The 12,498-nt window shown below is 36.7% G+C and overlaps 1 protein-coding gene across 5 annotated transcripts in view; it reads left to right on the top strand.

The window, feature by feature from the left end:
• DNAH3 (dynein axonemal heavy chain 3) overlaps positions 1–12,498 on the top strand; it is a 195,390-nt gene that overhangs the window by 113,228 nt on the left and 69,664 nt on the right. For all 5 annotated transcript variants that reach the window (XM_074208291.1, XM_074208288.1, XM_074208289.1 and 2 more), the window contains 6 exons: positions 13–232; positions 2,163–2,297; positions 4,833–4,944; positions 7,796–8,037; positions 11,254–11,354; positions 12,131–12,236. In XM_074208291.1, coding sequence (XP_074064392.1) covers positions 13–232; positions 2,163–2,297; positions 4,833–4,944; positions 7,796–8,037; positions 11,254–11,354; positions 12,131–12,236 — 916 coding nt within the window. The remainder of the gene's footprint in view (positions 1–12; positions 233–2,162; positions 2,298–4,832; positions 4,945–7,795; positions 8,038–11,253; positions 11,355–12,130; positions 12,237–12,498) is intronic.

Genomic DNA, 12,498 nt, shown 5'->3' with positions numbered 1-12,498 from the left:
TTCCTTTCACAGTCTTGCCCAGAAAATCGTTGCTACTTACCGTTTATGCTCTGAACAGTTATCATCTCAGCATCACTATGACTATGGAATGCGGGCAGTGAAGTCTGTCCTCACTGCTGCTGGGAACCTGAAACTGAAATATCCCATGGAAGATGAGAGTGTCCTTTTGCTCCGGGCCTTATTGGATGTCAACTTGGCCAAATTCTTGGCCCAAGATGTGCCTCTGTTTCAGGTAAGTAGCAGGTCATACTGGACCTGAGGGTTTGGATTCATTCCTCCTGGATAGATATGAAGCTGATAGTAAAGGCAACCCAGCTTAGATATCTTTCCATTAACAACAGATTGGAGTCCTGAGGAGCCTGCCCCTCCATTTACATTTCCCATAATTCCAGTTTTTAAATACATTTCTTTTAGAGACTGAAGGAAGTACATTGGCCCAGTTGTAGGGCCAAGGATAGGCAACATTGTGAAACACACACACTCTTCAATTCCCCTCTCAAACTTTCTATTCTAGAACCATTCATTCCTTTCTGGTACACTGTCTTTCCAGCTTCTATATACTTAGTGAGGTTCTTGTTTCATGTCTCATTCTCAGAGGTCCTTATTCTTATATTGTCAATATTAATCATGCAACAATGGGGACTTAATTTGTTTAATCCTTAATTTTCTCATCTGCAAAAGGGGTATAATAATATCTGTACTTCCACAATAATTTCTCATAATGTGGTGAGGAAAGTGCTAAAATGAATTACATAAATCTAAGACATTATAATTATGATTATGATTATGATTATTACTGTGGCAACAATCATCCCCCTACAACAGTTGTTTTTAATATATACATTGAATGTGTATTTGCATCTTAATAGAGCATTCTAGGAAAAGTTTTAAGGCCTCAAGAATTACATCTTTAATTGTGGAATTTCAGGTACCATTCAGGTACTACAGGGAAGACAAGCAGAAAGTCCAGGTAACTGTCTATTCTGCTTACTGGTCAAATCAACTCTTACTAGAAGATCCTCTGAGTTCTGGGTAGGAGTAGCTAGATCAAGGAAAACTGCACACATCTTATTCTCTTTACTAACTGTAGTAACATGTAGGATGTAAGGTCCTTGAGAATAGATACTATTTTATTTTTGTCTTTCTTTCCCTAGCACTAAATGATGTGATTTTTTTTTAAAGCAGAGCTATGATTTCATTGCTACATGGAATTTTCAGGAGGAAAAACTTCCTTTATTATAGCACATCAACTACTTAGAAACTTACAATGTTGTCTTAACCAGACAGTGACACATAGTGGATTAAAAAGAACTGATCTTGGAGTCAGGGAGACATGGGATCAAGTTCAATCTCTGTCAAAATCCTGACTCTTTGACTTGGGTAAATCACATAGCCTCCTAGTGCCCTATGCAACTCTCTAAGACAGAGATTCTTAACACTTGTTTGTATTATGGATCTCCTGGGCAGATTAATAAAACCAGGGGTATGACAGTAAATATTTGACATCCTGATCTCTGAAAAAAAAATTAATTTACAGTATTAACATTTCCTCCATTGCTTTCTTTTTAAAATTTTTTTTTTTATTTTAAGGCAATGGGGTTAAGTGACTTGCCCAAGGTCACATAGCTAGGCAATTATTAAGTGTCTGAGTCCGGATTTGAATTCTGGTGTTCCATCCACTGCACCATCTAGCTACCCCATTGCTTTTTTTAAATTATCAACAAAACAATGAATAAATCCTGATTTTTTAGCACTTGTCAAATTTTGAGATGTAAATGATTCCTCTGAAATACAGTTGTATCTGACTATAGCATTCATGAGTGAAGCCTACCAACCTCTTCTCAAAAGATTGTTTTTAATTGCATGAAATAGACTACATTACAAAGAAAACCAACTGTGTTGAAATAGTTATCAAATTTTTGTAAGTTTATGATCCCCAGATTAATAAATCTTGCTCTAAGGCCTGGTACTTATTAGATATCTGATAAATGCTTATTGAAATGTAAACTTGAAAGTAGGGATTTGTCATTTTCTTTCTTTCTTTTTTTAATCTTTAAAACCCCAGTTCAAGTTGTAAGCTCAAATACTTAGATGCTTGATAAATGTTTACTGAACTGAATTCCTCCAGGCTCTCAATCTTCTTCTCAATTTTATGTTAACAGGGGATCATATCAGATTTGTTCCCAGGAGTCGTTCTTCCTAAACCAGACTATGAGATTTTCATTGCTGCACTAAATGAAAACATTAAAAAGATGAAACTCCAAGCAGTACCATGGTTTATTGGAAAGATCATCCAGGTTGGTTTGTCATATGCTCATGGGAAGGGACCTGTCATTACTTGTGCATCTCAATCATCACCTTCTTTCATTCAAGATTGTCTCAATTACTAAACTAGGGCTAGGGATTCAGAAAGATTTCATCAGGCACCTTGAAAAAAACACCACAATCAGAGTGCCTACACTGAGACAGGAAAAAAGAAATCATTCAGTAATCCAGGATGCCATCCAATTTTGTTACTAAGAGCTCAAATTTAAGCTCTATTTCATTTTCTTTATGACAGCCTCCCATGAATTATGTTTCAAATGTGAGAACTAAGAATCTAGCTTGAGCATCAGATACAAGAATTTGGCTGACCAAGGGCAACTAGTTGCTACACTGGTCTTGGAATCAGGAATACTCATCTTCATGAATTCAAATCTAGCCTCAGACACTTACTAGTTTTGTGACCCCAGACAAGTCATTTTACCCTGTTTACCTCAGTTTCTCATACGTAAAATGAACTGGAAGAGAAAACAGCAAACTATTCTAGCTTCTTTGCCAGGAAAACCCTCAAAATGGGGTCAAGGAGAATCAGACATCACTGAAATGATTGAATAACAAGATAGGATAATTGATACATTGGTGCCTTGTGATCATGTCTTTCTCTAAATTCATGCTTTAGTATTAAATTATTGGATTATTGCTTTAAAGCTGAAACCCCCTCATTTTATTGATGAAAACCTGAGACTTAGAGAAATTGACTTCACCAGAGTTAAAATAAATCTCAGAAGCAGGATTTGAACTCTTGTCTTCCTAACTCTAAGCCCTGTGCACTATCTGTTGGGCTATGCAGATTCAAAGGCAAAATTAAAGTTTTTAGGTGAAATTATGGTCATTTGGATACTCTGGTGATATAGAAGATGAACCCATCTCAAAAAAATCATGATTTTAGAGAAGAAAGAGACCTTATCTAGTTAACTCCCCTGACTTTATAGATGAAGAAATAAAGATTGAAATGACTTGCCCAAAGCTACATTGTTAATTATTGGCAAGCAATAAAACCTGGATTTCTTGACTCTTATCTCACATCTTATAATGAAATACTATAGCAAATGGGTTTTCTATAGTCATTTCTATAGTAATGTAAACATTTTAGCATGGCACATGTGAAGAATAGCAAAAATGTCCTTGAAGAAAATAAATAATACTTGGAACACTACTGATTCTTGTATAGTATTTTTCACTCAGTCATCTGATTTGGTAGAGTTCATGTAACCCCTCAGCTTGTAATCTCTCAAATCTGTAAAATGGAAATAATATCATCTATCTCATAGGGTTATTGTAGGAATCAAATGAATTAATACATGTTAAGTGTTTTGAAAACTTTACAATGATATATAAATGCTGACTTAATATTGTTATCTTTTGGGCAGCCTCCCAGTTATAACTAAAATGACCCCTCTTTGCGTAAATAGACAATAGCCCAGAAATCTTGATATAAGTTGTATGACTATGCAGATATGCAAGATTATCTCTCTTTGGACAGGCTAGTGGATTTCCACTGGCTGGGTTACTCTGTCCTGAACTCAATATCATTGATTAAATATTTGTTATATTGGTTGTCACAAAAGTCCTAGTGCATTTTTAAGTTTTTTGAGATACACCATAGAAACCAAAAGCCTGAGATATATTGTGTCTCTGTATATGTAGTGTTGTTGTGGGGGGGGCAGTAGAGAAAGGAGAAGAAAAGGAAAAGAAAGAGAAAAGAAAAATGTTATTTTTGAGAAATTCATAATCTAATAGGAAGAAAGAAAACCCACAAGATTGAACTAAACATAAATGACAAAAACATTAAAAATATACATCCTGCCACAAGAGACAAAGCATGGATTAATGTATTCAGTGAAGGAAGAACAAATGGATAATTCAAGAATTGTTTTTCTATTTAGCCTTCTAGTTCCATAGTGAATTAAGTGAAGATTTATGTTTTGATTTTAACCCTTATTATATTATAATTCATTTGAATCACACCATTAGGGAACCATGCTCAGTACTTTGTCTTTGCTATTCTATCAGTACCAATAAAAACAAAAGCCCTTGATCTATTAGATTTGGCAATAAAAGATTCAGCAGAAACACAATTTGTGAATTTATACATTCATGCTAGACAGTTGGCTAAAATTTTTTTGACATAAGTTAGAATCAAAAATTGGAGTTGAGAGGATAGGGGGACATATTCACTTTTAGCCAATGCATCTAGAAAAGGAGTATGATATAGAGGATGCTTTAATGGACCTAGAATCTGAATAACTTGGATTCAAATCTTGCCTCAGACAATACCTCTGAGACCCCGGGGTAGTCACTTAAACTCTCTCAGCCTTATCAGGAAAATGGGAATAATAAAAAATATCTAGGACAGCTAGTTCAAAATGTGTTATTAGTAATTATTAGCTAGTATTAATATTATTAGTTATTAGTAATTGCTAATTATTATCATCATTATTAATTATTATTAATATACCCAAACTTGAGTTTTCAGGGAATCTGCTGTAATTCCTCATTTGTTATCTTAGATTTATGAGATGATGCTGGTGAGACATGGTTACATGATTGTTGGAGACCCCTTGGGGGGGAAGACCTGTGCTTACAAAGTCCTGGCTGCAGCTCTGGGTGATATGTATGAAGGTAAAGATTAAAGGTCTACAGCTCCAGAGGGTAAATTCATTTCCCTCTACAAATTGACTTTGGAGAGATATTGTTGGAGTGTTAGTTCTACTGTCATTGGGTTACTATGTAGTAGCCAGAAATAGAATGGCATGCAGGCTTCCCTCTGAGGGCAAAAAATATTGCTATCTTAAGTAGAATTCCATGATAGCACAGGGGGATTGCTTGTGGTGTCATTAAGTTCAAAGTGGCTCACAGATGTAGAGAGGGTTTCCAAGAAGCTCTAGAATTTGGGGGTGGGCAAAACCACTTTCAATTAAGCATTTGACTTAAATAGAAATGTTATAAAAGCAAATAGTTTGATTTTTTTAAACCATTTTTATTTTTCCCCTTCCTTTTCCCCTCTCCATCTTCCTTCCCCATCCTTTCTCCTAGCTTTCTCATCTCACTCCCCCTCCTTTCTTCCTCCTTTTCCCTTTTATTCCCCTGCCCCTTCTCTCTTGTCCCTTTCCTCCCTTCCTTCTCTCCTCCCCTTTATCTTCTCTCCTCTTTTCTTACTCGTCCCATTTCTCTCTTCTCTGTTTTCTCCTCCTTTTCACTTGCCTTTCCTTCCTTCACCCCTCTCCCACCTTCCCTCTTTCCTCCTTGCTCCCCATCTCCCCTTCTCTTGGTTTTCCTTTATGTTCTTTTCACTTCTATCTCCCATCTCTCACTTGGAGATGTATTTGGTTTCAAGTCATATATCTGACAATTAGCAAGTTGAATCTGTTTCTTGTTCTGTAGAAGGAGGAAGTTGGATGAGATGAATCCCTTTCAATTCTAAACTTGGGGCCTGTTCAGTAATAATAACACATTTATACTAGTTTTGTGATTGCAGGGAAGTCTCACTGAGACTGTTTCCTTATCCTTAAAATGAGATCATGTAAAACTTGCACTGAACCCTGAGAGTTGGGACTATTCTAACTTTTGTTTTTGTATCTTCAGTACCTAATATAGTTCCTAGGTACTAAGTGTTTGAGTGATAGGATTACTTTGGGACAGCACTTTGGTCAAACTTAGACTTCAAACCTTGATGGAAGCAACAGCTGCTCAGAAAACCCCAAATGAGATCCCAAAGTGTAGGACTTGACTTGAAATTATTGAACAGAGTTTATGTACACAAAGTGAAATATTATTATGTTAGTTTAGTTTTCTCCTAATTATTCTGCAAAGTAGCATTGCAAGAATTATGATCCAATAGATAATGCAAGTAGGCTACTTCGTAACTTTAAAGGACTATATAAAAGCAAATGCACACTGTTGTATCACCTAATGGTGTTAAAATTGTGATATTTAAACATCACAGGACCCAATACTCAAATACTCAGACCCTGGGTCATATTTTTAACCTTTCTTCAATAATTCTTCACTAAATTTCTTTCTCATAAAATTTATTCTTGGATCAGTGGGAAAAAAGTGCTGATACTGGAGTCAGAAAATTTGCCTTCAGATTTTGCCTGTGATGATTTCTACCTTTGTGACTTTGGACAAATCTTTTATCCTTTTTGGACCTCAAATTTCTCATCTGTAAAATGAGAGGAGTTGCACTAGATGACTTCTGAGTCCTTCAATAGCTTCAGTCCTGTGATCCTATGATTTTGGGACAGAGATGACCCTGCATTTGAGAACTGCAGGTGAATGGATCACAAGTTCTGGCCTGGCAAAACATGACTTGGGGATGCACAATATGCCTGTCATCCAACCCTTTGGAAGAGGCCCATCTTCAGGTTGACGAGTTTGGGAATTATCTAGTAGATAATCTATTAAGTTATAAAGAAGTTATGATCTGCAATCATGAAAGGTATTGCTACCTTGATGAAATTGTACATTCCTGACATGTTGAAATGAATATTGTCCATATTCTTTCTTTTTTGGGGGTGGAGTGGAGGTGTCTTCTGAACAATTTATTCTCATAGAATGCTGGAGCTGAGAGAAACTGTAAACAACTTTGTGTTTTCCTTCACTTACACAGGTTAGGTAATGGAAGCCCTCAAAAAGAAAGTGATATGTCCAAGGTCATATTTCTAATAAATTCCAGAGCTACTATTTGAACCCAGATTTTCCAATTCAAGATCCAACGATCTTTTTTTTTTTTAGGTATATTTTTTGCAAGGCAATGGGGTTAAGTGGCTTGCTGAAGGCCCCACAGCTAGGTAATAATTAAGTGTCTGACGCCGGATTTGAACTCAGGTATCCCTGACTCCAGGGCAGGTGCTCTATCCACTGCGCCACCTAGCTACCTCCCAATGATCTTTTAATGACATCATTTGATCCATTCCAATTTCATAGGCTTGGAATTAGACCCTGAGAGGTAATCTACTCTAATTTCTTCATTTTATAAATGAGGAAACTGAGATCCAGAGAGATAAATTGATTTGCACAGAGGTAATAACTAGCAGACCTAGTATTTGAATTCTACTCCTGTGATTCTTAAACCAGGGTCCCTTCCATGCTACCCTAAGCCCATAAAGCTGATTTTCCTGGTTATGTAATCCTTGGAGAGGAGAAATCTTAAAACCTAGAGCAGGAAAAGAGCTAGGATTTCTTTTTAAGGTATGTCCCATCTTAATACCCTAGTTTCTATAATCTGCATTAAGGGAGGATAGGAACCTGTTGTTTTTTTTCAGGATTTTTGCAGAGCTTTATCAAAATCTGTTGGCCTTTGAGAGTATACAATGATCTAAAGATTTTGTATGTAAAGCATTTTGTAAACAACAGAAAATTAAGTAAATGTGACAGATATTAATGATGAAGTATAGTTTCATTGCCAACGTCCTTACTTAACCAAGAATCAATGATTTTGTAATTTTTCTCCATGGTTATTCTTGTCCAGCCAATTTGGGAGAAGAGTTTGGTGTTGAATACAAAATCATCAATCCCAAAGCCATCACCATGGGCCAGCTCTATGGTTGCTTTGACCCAGTGAGTCATGAATGGACTGATGGGGTCCTTGCCACCTCCTTTCGAGAGCAAGCAGCATCAGTGACTGATGACCGGAAGTGGATTATATTTGATGGCCCAGTGGATGCTGTTTGGATTGAAAATATGAACACTGTGCTGGATGACAATAAAAAGGTAGTTCTTAGATCTGCTATAGTAATATGATTGGGAAATTAAATCTTCTTGGTTGGTGTGAATGATATATACTTATGTACATTATACAGTTTGTTATACTAAAAACTAATGCTCACAAGAGGTAAGAATAATACGGAAATTAATGAATTATGCTTCTGTTTGCATATTGCCTTGATTTCGGTCCACCTGTCTTTTTTTACTAGTTATATATGGATAGTGGCAACTGTCTTAGGGTCTAGTAATGTTGGACAGGGTTTACGGGGTTCACTGAGGTAGGTGAGTTCAAAGCCAAGTATTTGTCATGAAAGGCAGTGTGTAGAAACAAAGTAAACATATTGGCTGGGGAAATCAAAGAATCAAAATCATTCTCAGGCTGGGTTCCAAGGTATGTTTCAAGAGGAAGCGAGTAAAATGGTACCTTGGGGGAGACCACAATTGCTGGTAGGCAATAGCTATTGGCTCAATGTTTTATTGCAATACTTTCTGCTCTTATATGCATATCCTGTCTATGCGGCTGCTACTAGAAATCTCTACTGCAGCTGTGGTTGTACTGGGCCCATCTCCTTAAAGGTCAGCATTTACCTCCTGTAAATCTGACTCAGAAAACACATTCATGTGCAAAAACCTCTGATCAAAGCAGATCTTACTATAACAAATGCTGCTTACAATTGAGAGTAGAAATGTAAAGAACACTTAGTGAGTCTACTAATTGTGCTTCCCTGCTTGAGAACATTAGTTAAGAGACTGGAATACAGTCGCATCTGTTTTATTAGCCTGAATATCTAGAGATGACATAATAAAACTGATTTATTTGTATTTGTTCAGCAAGATTATGATTTATACCCCAAGAGACATACAGTGATGTGGAGAATTTTGGTACAAGGCAGGTGATAGTGAATCATAGATTTACAGAAAGTTTTAACTAAAAAAGTATCTGAGCTATACTGATAATCTACATTTCTCATTTTAAGAATGAGTAGACTAACCCTAGATTGTTTAGTGGTACACTAAGTAGTACACTAAGACTAGGACTTGTCATAGTTCTTGGCTCCTAGCTTAGTGTTGACTAACACTACTGTTAAATTCAATTCATCAAGCACTTATTAAGTGCCTACTGTGTTTTAGGGACTGAAAAAGCAAAAAGCAAAACAAAACAGTTCTTACCATGAAGGAGCTTACTCTGTTCACCAATATTTTCTAAGTATCAACAACATATTCTTCAATTTTCTCCTATCCAGCAATAAACTTAGATACCACTTCTTTATGGTACCCATATGTATATGTTTTATGTATATAAATATACATATATATGTATGAGTTTTATTATTTCTTTCAAAGGGTATCTTTTTATTCCCAAATTATAACTAGCAGAACAATCTTAGTTAAGGCTAAATAATAGTGTTAATAACCAAATGAATAGTGCTTGAAAATGATATTAATAGCTAAATACTTATATTACACTTACTATTGCCAGGCACTGTTCATCTCATTTGATCCCCATAACAACATGTTTTTATTACTCCTATTTTATAGATGAAGAAACTGAAGCAAATAGTGATAAAGTGACTTGCCAGGAGGTCACATAGCTAGTAAGTGTCTGGGGCCATATTTCAACTCAGACCTTCCTGACTATGGGTCAAGTACTCTTTCCCTTATGACAACTAACTGCTCTCTTATTATTCCCAAATTATACTGAGCTGAACAATCTTAATTAGGTCTAAATAGTAATGTTGTCTATTTATGGAATGAATTATGTTTAATGCATAAGATTTAGGGGAAAGAAGCCCCCAAATAATAGGTGTAGAGAGCAATGAGACCAGAGTTTTGGTCTCACTTTCAGTCACATAAATTAGTCTTGGATTGTTTACTGTTTAGAAATTTTGAAAGATTTTACCATAATGCAAACTCATGTCTTGAATTGGCCATATTGTATGGAAAGACATACGTGTCTTTTTGCTTTATATTATTTTCACCACAAAAGTCCATTCTCACACCCTGGGCAGTAACAATTGATCCTTTATGAGTAGGCACAAGGGAAGGTGCCAGGCACTCAAAGTCCATTTCATAATTTCTTATTGAGCAAGTACTCTATGTGAATTTAAAGTCTTTCACAACCTGGCTCCAACTTGCTTTTCCAGACTTAAAACATCATTCCCTTCATGTATCTTCAGTCCAGCCAAACTGGCCTTCATGCTTCCCTTCATGCAAGATATCCTTTCCCAGGCTCCCTGTCTAGAGTGCACTCCTTCTTCTGTTCTCCCTCTATAAATCTCATTTCCTTCAAAGTTCAGTTTAAATATCCCCTCCTATACTGGGCCTTTCCAGATTCTCTGAAATACTAGTACTTCCCTCCCAAAATTACCATGTATTTATTTTGCATATTTTGTGTAGATTGACTTTATCTAGCCAAGTTGTTCCAAAAGTCTTAATGAATTTTTAAACTACAGTTAGATGGTTCATTGGATAGAATACTGGAGTCTGGAGTCAGGATGATCTGAATTCTGGGCAAGTCACTTATCTTCTGTTCACTTTAATCCATTGGAGAAGGGAATGGCAAGCCACTCCAGTATCTTAGCCAAGAAAACTCCATGGATAAGGTCATGAAGAGTCAGACATGATAAGGCAACAACAGCAGCAGCATCTGGAACAGCAGCAGTAGCAGCAACAACAATAGACTTTTGGGTGCATGGTTGTGTCGTGTTCTCTCCTTACACCAGCATATAGAAATAAGATCCATTAGAGAGGCAGCTTTTTCACTTTTGTCTTTGTATGTCAGTGTCTCCTTAGGCATCTGCACACAGCAGGAACTTAATAAATGAGAATAGGTCAAGGGTTTTATTAAATGCTGAGAGTGATAGAAAAAGGGTATGTGATATGTTCTAAGCCTTTAAGGAACAATTTTTCCTTTGAAAAAGAGGTAAAACTTATGCACGTTAAATAATCCAAATAAAATAACCCAATATACAAGAAAGTGCTAAGTGAGGGCAAAGGGAAAAGGTCAACTATTGGAATGTTGACACAAGTGACTAAGATCTGTATTACAGGGATTCAGATGTCATTGTCAAGCCTGAAAGTGGCTGTTTCAAAGCTGTATTATGGGACATTGATTGATTATTCCCAGAAGCTTTATAGAAATAGTAAAAAAGAACTTAACTCCTTCTTCTTTCTTTTTAAATTATCCATCATCCCTTTTGCCACCCCTCCTTGCACTCCCAGCTGTGTTTGATGAGCGGAGAGATCATCCAGATGAGTGCCAAGATGAGTCTGATCTTCGAGCCAGCAGATTTAGAGCAGGCTTCCCCAGCCACCGTCAGCAGGTAGTTGATCAACTAATGGAGCTTTAATCCAATGCTGGGACCAGGGTGGGCAAGTGAGGCAGCCTCCAAGAGCACAACAGAAGGAAGGGTGAAGGTTAAGTTTAATATTTGGGCTACAAAGTTATTTTTACCTAAATGCATATGAGTTTAATGCCAGAAAATTCTTCCTTCCAGGAACTATACTTTTTTATTTAAGATTTCCAAATTGTGTGGATTGTAGCAAAAGCTATAAGGTTGTGGTAGATGATAATGTACAAAGAACATAATTTTCAATCATTGCCTAGGGTACATAAATAATTTGTCCTTACTCTTGATTAATCTCAAATAGCAGATAACCCCCAAATTAATAGCTTTAGAGAGTATTGTCTGATATTCTCCCTATCCCTGCCAGCAGCTTACCTTCCTAATTATATTTTGCTTGAGTGAATTTTGAAATTAGTCTTCATTCCAAGAATATACAACAGCAAATGGTGGTGATGAGTCAGGCCAGATGTGCTAGGATTAAAAATTTGTTACATAAAATCTACCATGTGGGATACAACTGATAGTTCAGAGAAAAAGCCATTATAACCTTCCCTTCCAAATCTAGTGATTGATAGTCTGAATCTTTGGTGTTCTCTCCCCCTTCCCCCCAACTATTTCTTTCTATTTCTCATTAGTCAAGCCCTTTGCCACATATCCTCTGGGGTTTCCAATGGGACAGCCAATGGAGTGGGATTCAGTGCTGTTAAACAGGACATGACTGACCAAGTGTTGCTCTGTGTATGTCTTGGCAGATGTGGGATGATCTACATGGAACCACATCAACTGGGCTGGAAGCCCTTGAAGGACTCATACATGGAAACACTGCCCCCCAACCTCACTGAAGAACATACTGAACTGGTGAGATCTCTAGGTCTCCTTCACTAGAACTGCTATAGGAACATCTCAAATCCTATCTCAAATACTTAGTAGCTGTGTGACTCTGGATAAATCACTTAACTTCTATCAGCCTCAGTTTCCTTAAACGTAAAATGGAGATAGAAACAACACCTATCTCATCAACCAAAGCTCTTAAAGAAGTTTTTTTTTTTAGGATTTTGCAAGGCAAATGGGGTTAAGTGGCTTACCCAAGGCCACACAGCTAGGTAATTATTAAGTATCT

This window comes from Macrotis lagotis, chromosome X, assembly GCF_037893015.1.
Source record: "Macrotis lagotis isolate mMagLag1 chromosome X, bilby.v1.9.chrom.fasta, whole genome shotgun sequence".
Lineage (NCBI taxonomy): Eukaryota > Metazoa > Chordata > Mammalia > Peramelemorphia > Peramelidae > Macrotis > Macrotis lagotis.
Note: the sequence above shows the minus strand (reverse complement) of the source record. Positions and strands in the feature narration are given on the sequence as shown.